Source organism: Pieris napi, chromosome 12 (assembly GCF_905475465.1).
Source record: "Pieris napi chromosome 12, ilPieNapi1.2, whole genome shotgun sequence".
In the NCBI taxonomy this organism is placed as follows: Eukaryota; Metazoa; Arthropoda; class Insecta; order Lepidoptera; family Pieridae; genus Pieris; species Pieris napi.
In genome coordinates, this window is record NC_062245.1 from 4112984 (window position 1) to 4126957 (window position 13974).

The window sequence follows — 13974 nt, forward strand, 5'->3', positions numbered from 1 at the left end:
TAAACGAACACGTCGTTGGTCGAAAGATTGGTACACGAAAAGGCCAAAATACACTCACGAAAATCTCTTAAAAGACTTGATGTTAACTGAGTTAATGAAAATTTTGTACGACTGGACTTGGAACAGTTTCAAGTGGTACCAGAATTGGTCACGCCATTAATTGAGAAAAAAATACAAACATGAGGAAAGCAATACCACATTTTCAACAGCTTTCAATAACATTACGTGTTATTATTATTGAACACGTTGTAAAAAAGGAATAAATTAATAAACAAAAAAGCGTTAAAACGTTATTTTTATTATGAAATTATAAATCATTGCGTCATCATATAAATAATTAGAGCGACATTAAAATCATCATCGTTCTATTTTAAATGAATTACATAATTCGATTTTTAGTCGATGGTGATTAAAGAAAAACTATTTTATAATAAATACTTAATAATATTGAGGTTTTATTGAATAATATAAACTTATTATTATGTACATCCTAATGGATTTATCAATTACATGGCACGTTGAAAAAATTAAAACATTAATGACATATACAATTTTATCAGTTTTGTGTATTAGTTATCGTATCGACTAGGTATCTTTGAAACTCCTATTTATAAGTACAATTATTATTGAAAAAGAAAATTAATGTATATAATTAATAATCCATCCGAAATGCATCCGTTTCTTTGATAATTTTTATATTAACACGTAGGGGATTTGAGCCTTCCTGACACATGTCTGTATTATTGGATTTGACACATTCCGGTTTCCTCACGATGTTTTCAATCACAGTACGAGGTAGTGTTAGATACGCACATAGACAGAAGGACGACCGGGGTTAGATTTCAGAGATAAGAGTCGCACGCTGAAGTCTAGGCCAAATCTGCTACTGTTAGATATAAAGATAATTGAAATCAGTTTGAAACACAATTGTAACCTTTGAACAGTTTCGTGTCCTTGGTGATATAAAACGATACACAAAATTATTTAGTCAAGCGCATCTCTTATTACAGACGCGACACGATCCGTAATCGCAATCAAACGATCGCTAATATTTATACAATTTCACCCGACTATCTCCTTGCAGCATAGCGCATTACAATTGGACAGAAAGAGACTAACGTATATACGTACGTTTACCAGTGTAGGCTTATTTTTATGAATAACATAAGCATGCTAGTACGAGTACATAAAAATTATATATGAAATACAACACATATGTAAGACATACACAATTTTATTTGAATTAATAACGATTTTTGCAATATTTTATAATTTTAAAGTTTAATTAATATTATTTGCTGCCATTGATTGAATATAAACAAATCTTAAATACATTTAAGAATATTAGTTGTAAGTTTTTAAGCATACAGTTTATAACGTAACCGTGTTAAAACTGTCCGGCCTGGTAAGTGAATTCCCGGACCACTTATAGTATCTTAACAGACACAAAGCCTTTCAAGCAAAAGTTCATCAAATATTGTAATGTTTTTTATCGTCTATTTATTACAAGTATGTACTTATAATAATTATAAGTTAATATTATTAGTATGTAATATATAAATAATATTAACTCTAATTCATTATGTATTTTATTGCCTATAATATTAAGCTATAATAATTATAAGTTACTTAATATACTTAATTATATACTGCTGCGGTTCTGTAGCTAGTAATGAAGCAAAATAGGTTTGTATGAGCTGCTGTCTATATCCTACTCTTGTTCTTGTATTTTATTTGTATTTAATTATAATAATTATAAGTTAATATTATAGGCAATAAAACACATAATGAATTAGTAATATACTTAATTATATACTGCTGCGGTTCTGTAGCTAGTAATGAAGCAAAATAGGTTTGTATGAGCTGCTGTCTATACATACTCTTGTTCATTGGCAGTTTAAGATCATTCCCAATTTCAGTAACAATCCAGAGCACTGTTCCCTTCGATAGGGGGTAACAGTGACAAAAATCTACATCATGCCAGGTTTCTAATGGCGGATGGCGTTGCCTCAATATTTTTGGTCACTCATTAACACATTCTCATATAATATTATCGTTTTCTTCATCGTCTCATTAATTAAAGTATCTCAATATGTTTAAATTCATCATTAGATAGTAATAAACGTATTTATCATAGTTTGATTTCTGTGACAAACAGCTGTTACTATATAAATTACCAGCGGCCATCTTGTTAACCCTCCGATACTGAGTAGTTAACTTTTTTGACTAATGGTTAGATATTTTACCATTGGATGCTCTTACCACGGATCAAAAAACGCATTTTGCTGATATTTAACTAATAGTAAGGATTTTTAACGAATAGTTGAGTTAACTACGGATCAAAAAACCGGCCCTAAAGGCACGTCAATGGTGTGTTGTACAACTTCTTCGTCGTCTTCTGCGACCGCCAGGTATCGCTCAACTAAACCGGAAACGCAATCCAGGCAGCCTCTTTTGTATAGAGCCTTTAATACACGCTTTCGTAGCACGACTAGTACGATGAATATTAGGAGGCCTTGGAGGAAGTTAAATATGTCTAAGAGTGTCCTGTAACAGAAAATTTTGTATCAGAATAATATCCGAGCCCGTACTCTATAACTTCCAATAGTGTTACATGTCCCAATAATGAGTACAAAAGTAACTTGTGACCCCAAACTTGCATCATCAGCACTATGGATATTAAAAGAACAACATCTTGCTTAACATAACATAAAATAAAATTAATTACTAACGAAACACACACAGAAACACAAAATAATAATAATAATCAAAAAGAAAATTATGGAAAGAAAAATAAGGAGTAATGTGTGCGTGCTGTGGTAGTAACTGGCCCTGGCTCTGCATTATGCTGAGGAGCAGACGTGTTCCATAGCGCTGGTCATTCTGCCAGAGACCACAACAGTTAGTTTTGAAATAGAAAATCTGACTATTTAATCGCCTTCCTAGAAGTTATAGATCACTACCGTGTAAAGCTTTCAGGGTAAAGGAGATTAAATTTTTAAAGGCAACGTATTTTTATAGCGTGGGAGAATATTTAGACCATAAGTTTTGAAAACAATTATAAATAACTTAACTGTTCTAAATCATTACGACATTATGATAATTAATATATACTTTTCCATGCCTTTTTATAATTAATCTATTTGAATGTACTTTGCAAATAAACGTTTTATTATAATTATTATTGTATACAAAAACGTGGGGATCAGGTTTACTATCGCTATTGGAGGGTGTTTAACCACTTTGGTATAGGGACTATGTACCTTCCTGATCCCATTATAAAGTAATTGTTTGCCAATATTGATGTTACAATATTTGTATCGCTAATGCTAGCTATGGATCGCGTGGTATAGAAACTACGGAGTATCTACTCGGCGAGCGACTATAATCTAGTTTGATACAAGTGTCTGTAAAGCGGGCCATAGACGGACCGCATGTTGCAGTCCAGACCGACTGCAATATGCGGTTTGCTCAGGAACTGCTCGAGCGGTCCGTTTATTGCGAATATGAATTTAGTATGGAAACTGCAGATCGCCGTGCGGCGACCGCTTAGAGCAGTCGGTTCGGACTGCAACATGCGGTCCGTCTATGGCCCGCTTAAAACTAAGTTTTTGTGAAACTTAGTTTCAGATCTGGTACTGTGTATATATTTTACCGTATATACAAACAATGTGTTATTAAGAATTTGAACGCTATTGGAAACTGCGGAGAACTCGGCGAGCGATTTTACTCCAATTTAATAAAAATAACTGTAAAATTGTTTTTGTAAAACTAAATTCCAGATGTCAAAACAGTTCATTATTAAAAATGTGATAAGAACTATAGTGGAGTCAAAATATTATACCAAATTTTATTCATTATTATTCTAAATTACTGAGAAATTACGTAATATTTGCATAAATTATACAGAAAAAATACAAGTTTAGTTACGTAGATTCAAATGAATAATTTTCACATATTTACGGCGATATTTTTTGACTAATGGTTAGATAAAAATAATCGCATGGAATGCAAATGGGCTTTTTAAACACCAAAGAGAACTCCATATAATTCTAAAACATGAAAACATTGACATCTGCTTGGTATCGGAAACACATTTTACCAGGGAGTCATACATTCAACTTAACGGATATAAAACCTACCATGCCCTTCACCCAAGCAATAAATCCAGTGGGGGAAGTACAGTTATAATAAAGGACAGTTTAAAACACCATGAGGTCTTCAAATACGAAAAATCGCATATTCAGGCTGTTGCTGTGAGCCTATCAATGAAGCGGTTTCCATTAACAATATCATCTATCTACTGCCCACCAAGACATGCACTTAAGTACGACCAGTACAAAACCCTGCTAGAAAGTCTTGGAAATAGATTTGTGTTGGGAGGAGACTTCAATGCAAAACATACCTACTGGGGATCAAGACTCATATCGACTAAAGGAAAAGAACTGTTTAATGCAATGAAAGATTTGCGATGTGATGCAATTTCGACAGGAAAGCCTACATACTGGCCAACAGACAAGAATAAAATACCAGATCTTATAGATTTCTTCATATTTAGAGAAGTATCACCAAATAGAGGAAGCCTATGATATGAACTCTGATCACTCACCAATCTTACTCACGATTGGCGAAGACCCTATAAAGCGAAAACTGAATCCATCTCTCGTCAACCCACATACGGACTGGGACAGCTTCAAAATTAATCTTGAGAATATGGTAGACCTAAGAGTACCTTTAAAGACTGAGGAACAAATAGAATTAGAAGTAAATAAATTTACAAAGAACATCCAGCAAGCTGCTTGGAGCAATACTCCAAAATTTAAGAAAAAAGTATCTACAAAACAACTACTTCCCAGAAGAGATTAAAAATCTGATAAAGACAAAACGAGCTCAAAGAAAAAGGTGGCATTCCACAAGATGTCCTGAAGACAAAAAACGTCTGAATAACCTCACTAAACAACTGAGGAGGGAGATTACAAAACATAAAGATACTTCAATAAAGAGATACCTAAACCAATTAACTTCTGATGGTTCCACCAATTACTCCATCTGGAAAGCGATAAAAAATATCAAAAAACCTACTACACATATTCCTCCCTTGCAAGAGTCTGATGGGAATTGGGCTGCAAGTAACATACAAAAAGTTAGGAGGTTTGCTGAACATCTAGAAAATATATTTCAAATCGATGAAGAAGATTTACTTGACTTCGGGGAAATATCGCCAGAAGAGCTAAACATCCGGCTAGTCACACCAAAAGAAGTTTTCAGTGAAATTAAACGTTTGACTAAAAAAAAGGCGCCAGGTTTTGATTTAATTACGGGTGAGGTATTACAGCACCTTCCTCGTAAAGCCGTAGTTAAAATGACAACCTTAATTAATGCCTCATTTCGACTTCAATATGTTCCCAATATGTGGAAAGTTGCAGAAGTTATAATGATTCCCAAGCCAGGAAAACCACCACACGAAGTAACGTCTTACAGACCAATCTCACTGTTACCTGTTATAGCGAAACTATTTGAGAAACTATTTCTCAAACGTCTTAACCCTATTATTGCCAAAAAGCAGCTCATACCGGATTACCAATTTGGTTTCAGAGAAAAACATTCTACCATAGAGCAGGTTCATAGACTTACAAATAATATAGAAAAAGCACTAGAAGAACAAAAAGTCTGCTCCACGGTCTTTCTGGATGTAGCTCAGGCATTTGACAAAGTGTGGCACCGAGGACTTGTTTATAAATTAAAGAAACTACTGCCTCGTCAATTTTCAAATATCCTTGAGTCATACTTAACACAAAGAATGTTTAGGGTACGACAAGAAGATGATTATTCAGAACTGAAAGAAATAAAAGCTGGGGTGCCGCAAGGGAGTGTATTAGGTCCGGTCCTGTATCTTTTATACACATGCGATATTCCTGAATTAGAAGATAACGTAATCGCTACCTTTGCCGATGATACTGCTATCATGTCTACGGCAGATACTGAAAAGGAAGCGGTAGTAAAACTACAAAAAGCCATAAATACTGTTGCCATGTGGACCAAAAAATGGCGGATACGATTAAATCAGTCTAAATCAGTTCACATAAACTTTACCAACAAAACATCAAATTACCAGCCAGTATATATTGATAGCGTCAAAGTGACGTTCCAAAATTCAGCTAAGTACCTAGGTATGACGCTGGATACCAAACTCCGATGGAAGGTCCATGTTAAAAAGAAGCGTGAAGAGTTGGATCTCCGTTACACTAAATTGTACTGGTTGCTCGGAAGGCATTCCGCGCTATCAGTTCAAAATAAATTATTGATTTACAAACAAGTCCTGACACCTGTATGGACTTATGGTTGCCAGCTGTGGGGCTGTACCAGTAATAGTAACATCCAAGTAATCCAACGATTCCAAAACAAAGTGCTCAGGGGAATAGTCAATGCTCCCTGGTATATTCGCAATAACGACCTCCATCGGGACCTTAATGTAGAGGACGTCGCCACAGTAATAAAAAAGACTGCCGGAGCCCACGAACATAGGCTCCACCATCACGTGAATGTCGAGGCTATTCAACTCCTTGACACCACGGGCCTAGTGAGAAGATTGAAAAGGACAAAACCGTTTGAGCTAGTGAATTAGTGTTAGTGCACGTTAGTATTAAGTGCTAAACAGTGATTGAAAAAAAATAGAACACAATAACAAAGTGTCTTCCCTTTAATAGAGACTGTAAGTAGTGTTATTGGACACTTTCTTATGTTAAATATCCTTTGTAATAAATTAGGTTAGACTTAAATTACTTATTAGTCTTAAGTTAGGCTAGATTGTAATGTTCCATGATGTCTTAGTAAAGACACATGTATATAAAAAAATTTACGGCGAATTGAAGGCTGTTTATGTTGAAATTATTTCACTAACCAAATTATATGTGCTTCGAAGAAAGAACTAATCATTTCAAACATCCAGGGCAGACCCATTATAATAAACATCTTTAATGTCATTCTGAACCTGAAAGAAAAGAAATCATATTATATATCATCATTATAATAGTAACAAATCTTCGCCTTAGCTTAGTGGTTAACGAGGCAACTAAGGCCCTGGTTTCTATAAATCAAATATTTCAGTTTGGTATAAAAATAAGCTTATTAATTGTGTCTTCTCCATTGCCCATTGAGTGCTTACGGGCTTTCATGAATGATTCTATACAAAGTTCCACCAAAATAGTTATTACATTTTGGTCGGCATCAAACTCACGTATTTTTAAAAGCAACTCTTATTTAATAATGCAGCACATAACGCATTGGCTTGTCAAAGTAGTGCGGAGTTGAGTCTCGCTGAATCAATAATTTAGTTTTAATTTATATACACTTTGACGTATATATTATATTTACTGTAAATTATTTTGATAAACAATACATACTTATAACGCAGTTCCTTGACGTGTGTTGATAAGAACGTGTTTCTCCACAAGTAAAATGACAAGTAGAAAAATATACCTATATTTAGTACCATGAGAATTGATAGTACACTATACATGTAGTACCATTGTTGCCATTTATCTGGAATAAAATTTTTTTTTTAGTTTATATGTCATGAAAATGTATTTTTTTTATTGTTAGCGTACAGGTGGTGTAGAGAGAATATTGTTTACGGTCCAATATTCAAATTAAGAACATTTTTAAATAAAATTAAAATAATAATATGCAAATATGAATGAATTGATTGAACGACCAAAAATAATAATATTAGCCTCTTACCGTAAAACCAGCAAGTGAGGAGACCGATGCCTGGTTTTTGATGTTTTCCAGGATGGAAGTTGACAATGGCCATAGCTATTGTGATAAGCGCGGGTGTGCCAAACGCGTAAAGAGCGTACCACGAAAAGGTGCGCCAGCCATAGTCTGGCACTGATGGACGTCTGCAATGACGTAACATCTCATAAATCTATGGCTCGTGGAACATTTTTAAGTGCTGAGTAAATGACAGGAATGAAAGGCAATTCCATAAAAAAAAAGAATTATTTTTTTTAATTTAAAATAGAATTATAAACTGCTTATAAAATTATGATTAATAATACTTACTTGATTCGAAATAGAATCTGTATCGAGATAGAATTCATCCAGAAGAAACTTGATACCATAAAGTAATAGATCAGGAATCCTGGAACATTTGAAATCGCTGGTAAAAATGTTACAAAACATTTGTCACATTCATTCGTGAACACAATATATACGCATTTTACAATAACAATATTGGTACTCTTCGTATGCCGCCGTATTAGATAATTCGTGAATTTATATAACGTCACCATTTTGCATGCGTAGACAACGCGTCGTAAATAATACGGCCGCGGCGTCTAGAAAAAATTTAAAACTTAAGAGATATTAAAATGATTTTTTTTACAAAAGTTATTATTCGGTATATAATACCTTAACACGTTCGTTGCATTACGAGATCTATCAGATCTCTTGCAGGACTTTTGTATTGTGCGTTGAACATAATCGTGTTTTTTCACTCCTTGCGGGAGGATGTAACTTGTAAAGTTCTTTAAGGATGACCAGGACAAATATACATATTTGCTTCCTACTTAAAGCTGAATTCAAGGACTTTAAAAAATAAATTAGAGATGGATTAGGTCCCTAACGCACAGTACTGTAATTGTTTTAATTCCTTGCGTTAGGAGATATGTCGGTACTCGTGAAATCGTACGCCTCGTAGACGCAAGAGATGGAGGATGGGATTTTTAGTGTTGTCCTAGAATCGACATTCGGGAAGTCGCGGGCACGTTTTGGAAATAACACTCGCGTATATACCAGCGTGTTGATTATTTTTGTATGATAAAAAAGTGTAAAAAATCTATTTTATTGGTGAGGTTTCTAACAAAAAATCAACGCCGGATTATACTGCTGCATCGTCCAGTAAAATATTTGTTTTGGAAAATGTTCAAATTTGCCCCCCATTGACTAATAATGACAGTGATTCTGATTATGAAATATTTAACGATAAACCTTTTTCGTTGGAGCACACGCAGTTAAACAGCACTGACGCGTCTAAAAAAACTAAACGAATTGTTACCATTTGCGCGTAATGTGCAAGCAATCAATGTGCTTACCATGTTTTAATAAAAAACACTTTGCATAATTAATAAAACTTTTAGAATCGATAACTGAGATATAATTTTATTCCCATCACTACTTACTACACATATTGAACTATCTTCGGGTGCGGTACGAGATACAATCGATATCTAATTTTTTTTTGGTATTTGTAGTTTATTCAAATGTCGTAAATGCGTGCGAACCTAGCAAAATATAAAGCAATTAGCTATCTTTCACCCACAAAAAATTCAAAATATATGTCATTGTTTTTTTGGAAGATATAAATTATTTTTAAAAGTGTATTTTTAGGAGACTGATTAGGTCTCAAACGCACCAGATGATAGGCTTGTTACGAGATCTTTTAGGTCTCCAACGCACCAGCTGAAAGTTCTTCAAAAAAGATGGCGCAGTGAACGTGTTAAGCGTTATTCGATTAAAAAATCCGTATGGCTAGCATTAATCCTGAACCGTGTACTGAGTTAAGGCCAATATCATTTTAGGTTACGCTTTGGTTTTAATGTTTGAAATTGGTTTTTCCGTAAAGCCGTACTCAATTAAAAGTTTTCTGATTGTCTTATCAGTTACGTAAGTATGAAACGGTAAATGTGATATATTACGAATTTCCTCTTTGCGCACACGCATAAATATATTAACCGGTACACATTACTTATAATTGTTTAGTCCAGACTATAACGAAGGTACGCATAACGCAACGTCTTGAATATGATTGTAATATGACCAAGTGAAAAAGCAGAGTTGATCTAGTTAGTGGCTTTTTGTTTAAATTTAATTTTTATTATTTCTAAGATATTTTAAATAAACTAAGTGTACAAAAACACCAAAAGAACACTAAAGGGTTTAACCTTGAAAAAACTCCAGACCCTGAGATCGTTGGTTCGATCCCCGGCGTGGACAATGAACTTTCTATGTGTGCATCAAACACTCGCTCGTTCGGTGAAGGATAACATCGGGAAAACCGCCATATTTCGAATCCAATAATCGACGATGTGTGTCTGAAAGGCTGATCACCTACTTGTCTATGAAATAAAACTGATGAAAGAAACGGACGCAATCTGAAGCCAAGTATATAGGGTTGTAGCGTCACTGGAGTATTATTATCGTATTTATAAAATTAACAATTTAATTACCTCGAGCTGCGCATAAATTCATATCGGAATATTCAGTGAGTTTCATTATACCCAAAATACTTAGTCCCAGCGATAAGCTCACGCAGAAACAAATTATGCTTTTGCCTTGTAGATCTCTGAAAAAATATATATTAGCGAATTTATTTACGTTTTACCACAAAAATATTAGTTTAAAATGCCAGTTATTTTTGCTAATTATTAGTTTTTAGCTAATTTATTAAGATAAAATTATGTAAATTTCTGATACGCCTAAGTTATAGGCTCACCTTGAAATCACCAAGAAAAAACAGACGCTCTACCTCATGAATACATAAAATTCAACATTGAATTGTTTTCGGATTCAGATATCCTTTGGACTATCAACACAAACAAGTTTCGTGTTTTCGTAGATCAAGTATAAAGTATCTATTTCTGAGGCCCGGGTCAACGTTACTATTACGTTATACCAAGGTCGGCTTCCACGATATTTTTTAATAGTATCAGTTATCTGTGTGTAAAAGATTTCGAGACTATCTTCCTCTGTTCAGCTACCTCTAAATAGGTATACTACAATAATACAATTTATTTAGGTATTCAACTCACGAAAACACTCTAATTAAAAAAAATGTCTATTAAAAAAAGGGTCATTTATATAGTGCTTATGGTCGGCCTTGTATTCAGCCATTTTGTAAGCTTGTTTTGAATACAAAGTAAGTTGTCCATAGAAACATTCATCGTTTTATCTAAACAATTGCAAATATAAGCGCTTGCTAAAAATATTCACAGGTTGTGAAAATCGTCCGTATTCATGATATTATTTGACAATTTATTTGTAGAACAATATGCTTAAAAAAAATCAAGCTTACAAAAAAAACCAAACAAATGTATCTCATTAAAGTAATAGTTAAATATTAATTATTAGTACTCACCTTAGGATCGGTAATGCGCAGTAAATTATAGCGGTCAAGGCAAGAAAAATTGCCGAAACTATCATGCAGTAACTCAATACTAAGTTCGTCGTCGTCTCTTCCTCTACTTCACAAAATAATAACAATTTTAACGTGCTATTTGTAGTTTCATTTGCGACACAAAATCTGAAATTTTTTAGTAACATCATACATCACATACGAATTTATTGTTTGATTTTTTGGCCTTTTAGAGTATCTTTTAAATTTTAATCGAATAAATATTAACATTCGTATTTACAAGAAGACTAAATCGATAATTATAATGATTATTATAATTAAATCTTGTTTGCCGTCGAAGAGTAAAAACTGAGAACAAGTTCACCTCACACATAGGTGTATGATAATACTCACGTGCTTGGTGACATAAAATTCTATTATTCGTGAAAGGTGTATGTTGTATGATATATAAGTATATAACGGTAAATACGTACGTTCCCGCTTCGTGTAAGAAAGGTTGATCTTCCACAAATACGGTAGCCGATTCATTATTGTTTACTGTAAAATTGAAATCCGTTTCAAAAATTCTTGCGGAACCTATGTTACAATTCAACCATATATCTTTTTTACTCTCATTGACTGGATTTACACAGAATGCTTCAATTTCGTCTAAAATACCATCTTCTTCCAAACAGCAGTGGGTGTTTAGAGGATCACTTAGAACTAAATTAAAACACACGAGAACACACAGTATTCGAATCATTTTAACACGTTCCGGACCAAGGTGAATGAACACGACCGACTTCAGCACCGGCGCTTGATTCACTAAAATAAGTTCATATACGTGATCACGACGTTGCGTCGCGTTGGTGGATTTTGGACTGTAGCACGTGGAAATAGCGGATGGTTTGGTAGAATTAAGTGGTTTCTATTATCGAGTGTAAACAAATGATTATAAAAGATTTGTACCGTGCTGTTTCATTCACTTATTTTGACTTTATTTGGTCCGGTTTAGACTTTAGTGTTGTTTCATGATTTGCTATTTTAAGAGCTGGCTTTTTTTTATTCATGCCGATGAGTAGGGATATCTACCGTTACAAATTTAATGACGTGGAATAAGTGATACCTGTATCTTATGTTGTCAGTACATCTGGTACATGTGATGTTGTATGTACAAAATTAAAATAGATCAAACAATCGTTCATATTGCTTTTTAAACTTTAACAAAATTCAAATTTAAGCACAGATTATTGGACATAATTTTTATAAAATATCCAAAAACAAATGTATTTGTATATACCTAGTCAAGTAGTGGGTCCGCGAAAAAAGGGTTTTTAAAAACTTAAAGTTAAAATGAATACAACCGGTCCGATTTGAGGTCCGTTTAATACTGTATATTACAAGCGTTCTATTATATTTATATCCTATTCTTACAGGCCTACGTGACCGTTCTGCTGACACATTGTTCTCACGCTCTACAAGGAAACGTTACTTAGTAAGAACTAAGAGTGGTTCGTAAATCATGTAACAGCATTTCGGCTATTGAAATATAAAGGATCTTTGTACTACTATGTTGCAATGGTTTTGTTTATATAAAATATAATTATGGTGGTGACACACGAGGTTATATAACTCCTCCCTCCTTAAGAGCGAAATTATCAGGGGATTGCACATGCAAATTCTGATTATTTCGCCACTGCAACATATTAATAATCTTATTTTTTATAAAAAACACAACAATTAGCAAAATACAATAAAAGAGTGCCTTAACTAATGCTTTTCACTTTCACTGAATTGCCCATTTCACTATCACTATCTCTGTTAAGTTGTTACAGCATGTAAGACGTGTTGCCGGTCACTGAGCTCCATTCCTTGTAAGTTTACTGGATTCTGATTTTCCTTAGAGTTCACTGTTGACTGTAACTCCAGCAGCTTAATGGATGGGATACGTTCTGATGACATATTTTCTGTATATGAACGCTGATGATGTAATTGGATGTCATTGATGTTGAGATCGCAGGGTTAATCTATAGTAATGATATATTATGTTCCCGTTATAGAGTTTCGGCTTATCTCATTTTTGCAATTATTTTGAATAATGATTTGATTACTATTATTGTACCTTTACCTCTTCTATAATTACTGTATTCTGGTCACAGTTGGATGGGTTTTCCTTGAAGGTCATCAGCTCCTCAATGCATGTCGTTTCAGGATACGGTTTCCTGTTTTCTTGTGTGCAGAGATAATAAATTTTCCTCAGAGACTTGTTTGCAAGGCTGTATAAGCGGTAAGTATGTTACACCTTTCACCAGGATATAGGGATATTTAGGAATGATTATTAAGGTTAGGTTTTTAGGGTCATGAAAGATAGGTAAGGGATACATTTTATTATAACTATAAGTTGAATTGGTTATTAAAGCTACCTCTAATACAAAAGTTATTTTCCTGTCTATCATGTATGATCTAACATTAATCGTATCTTCTAATTTAACTAAATTATCCCAAGTGGGTGGATACATAAGATTTTCTGACTGTGATATATAAATTAAAATCTGTAATAAATGTGTAAAACATTGGTTTTGGTGAAAGCCAAAGCAATTTCTAATTCGCTTATTTTTTATATAAAGCGTTCTAAAATTACTTACAAAAAGATTATATAAACTTAAAACATATGTAGAGTATACTGCATTATTTTCTTTAGTACTTATGTCTTTTAACATTTTTTTTCTACACGTTTTAGTCTTTCGTCCATAATTTTTGAGTTATTGTGTAATATTTCTGATGATTTAATGAGTCCATCTAACATTTTGGAAACAACTGTTAAACGCTTGTTTGTTGAAATTTTGTTGATTACCTAATTG

General features: G+C 33.6%; 1 protein-coding gene across 1 annotated transcript; it reads right to left on the reverse strand.

The window, feature by feature from the left end:
• Positions 1-278: 278 nt before the first annotated feature.
• LOC125054567 (G-protein coupled receptor Mth2-like) lies at positions 279-11953 on the reverse strand. Its single transcript, XM_047656541.1, has 9 exons — positions 11608-11953; positions 11138-11302; positions 10230-10345; positions 8065-8143; positions 7741-7901; positions 7404-7542; positions 6902-6991; positions 2354-2547; positions 279-1496 (listed from the first exon to the last, which is right to left on the reverse strand). The coding sequence occupies exons 1-9, from the start codon at positions 11874-11876 to the stop codon at positions 1471-1473; spliced, it is 1239 nt and encodes a 412-aa protein (XP_047512497.1). The 5' UTR covers positions 11877-11953; the 3' UTR covers positions 279-1470.
• Positions 11954-13974: the final 2021 nt, after the last annotated feature.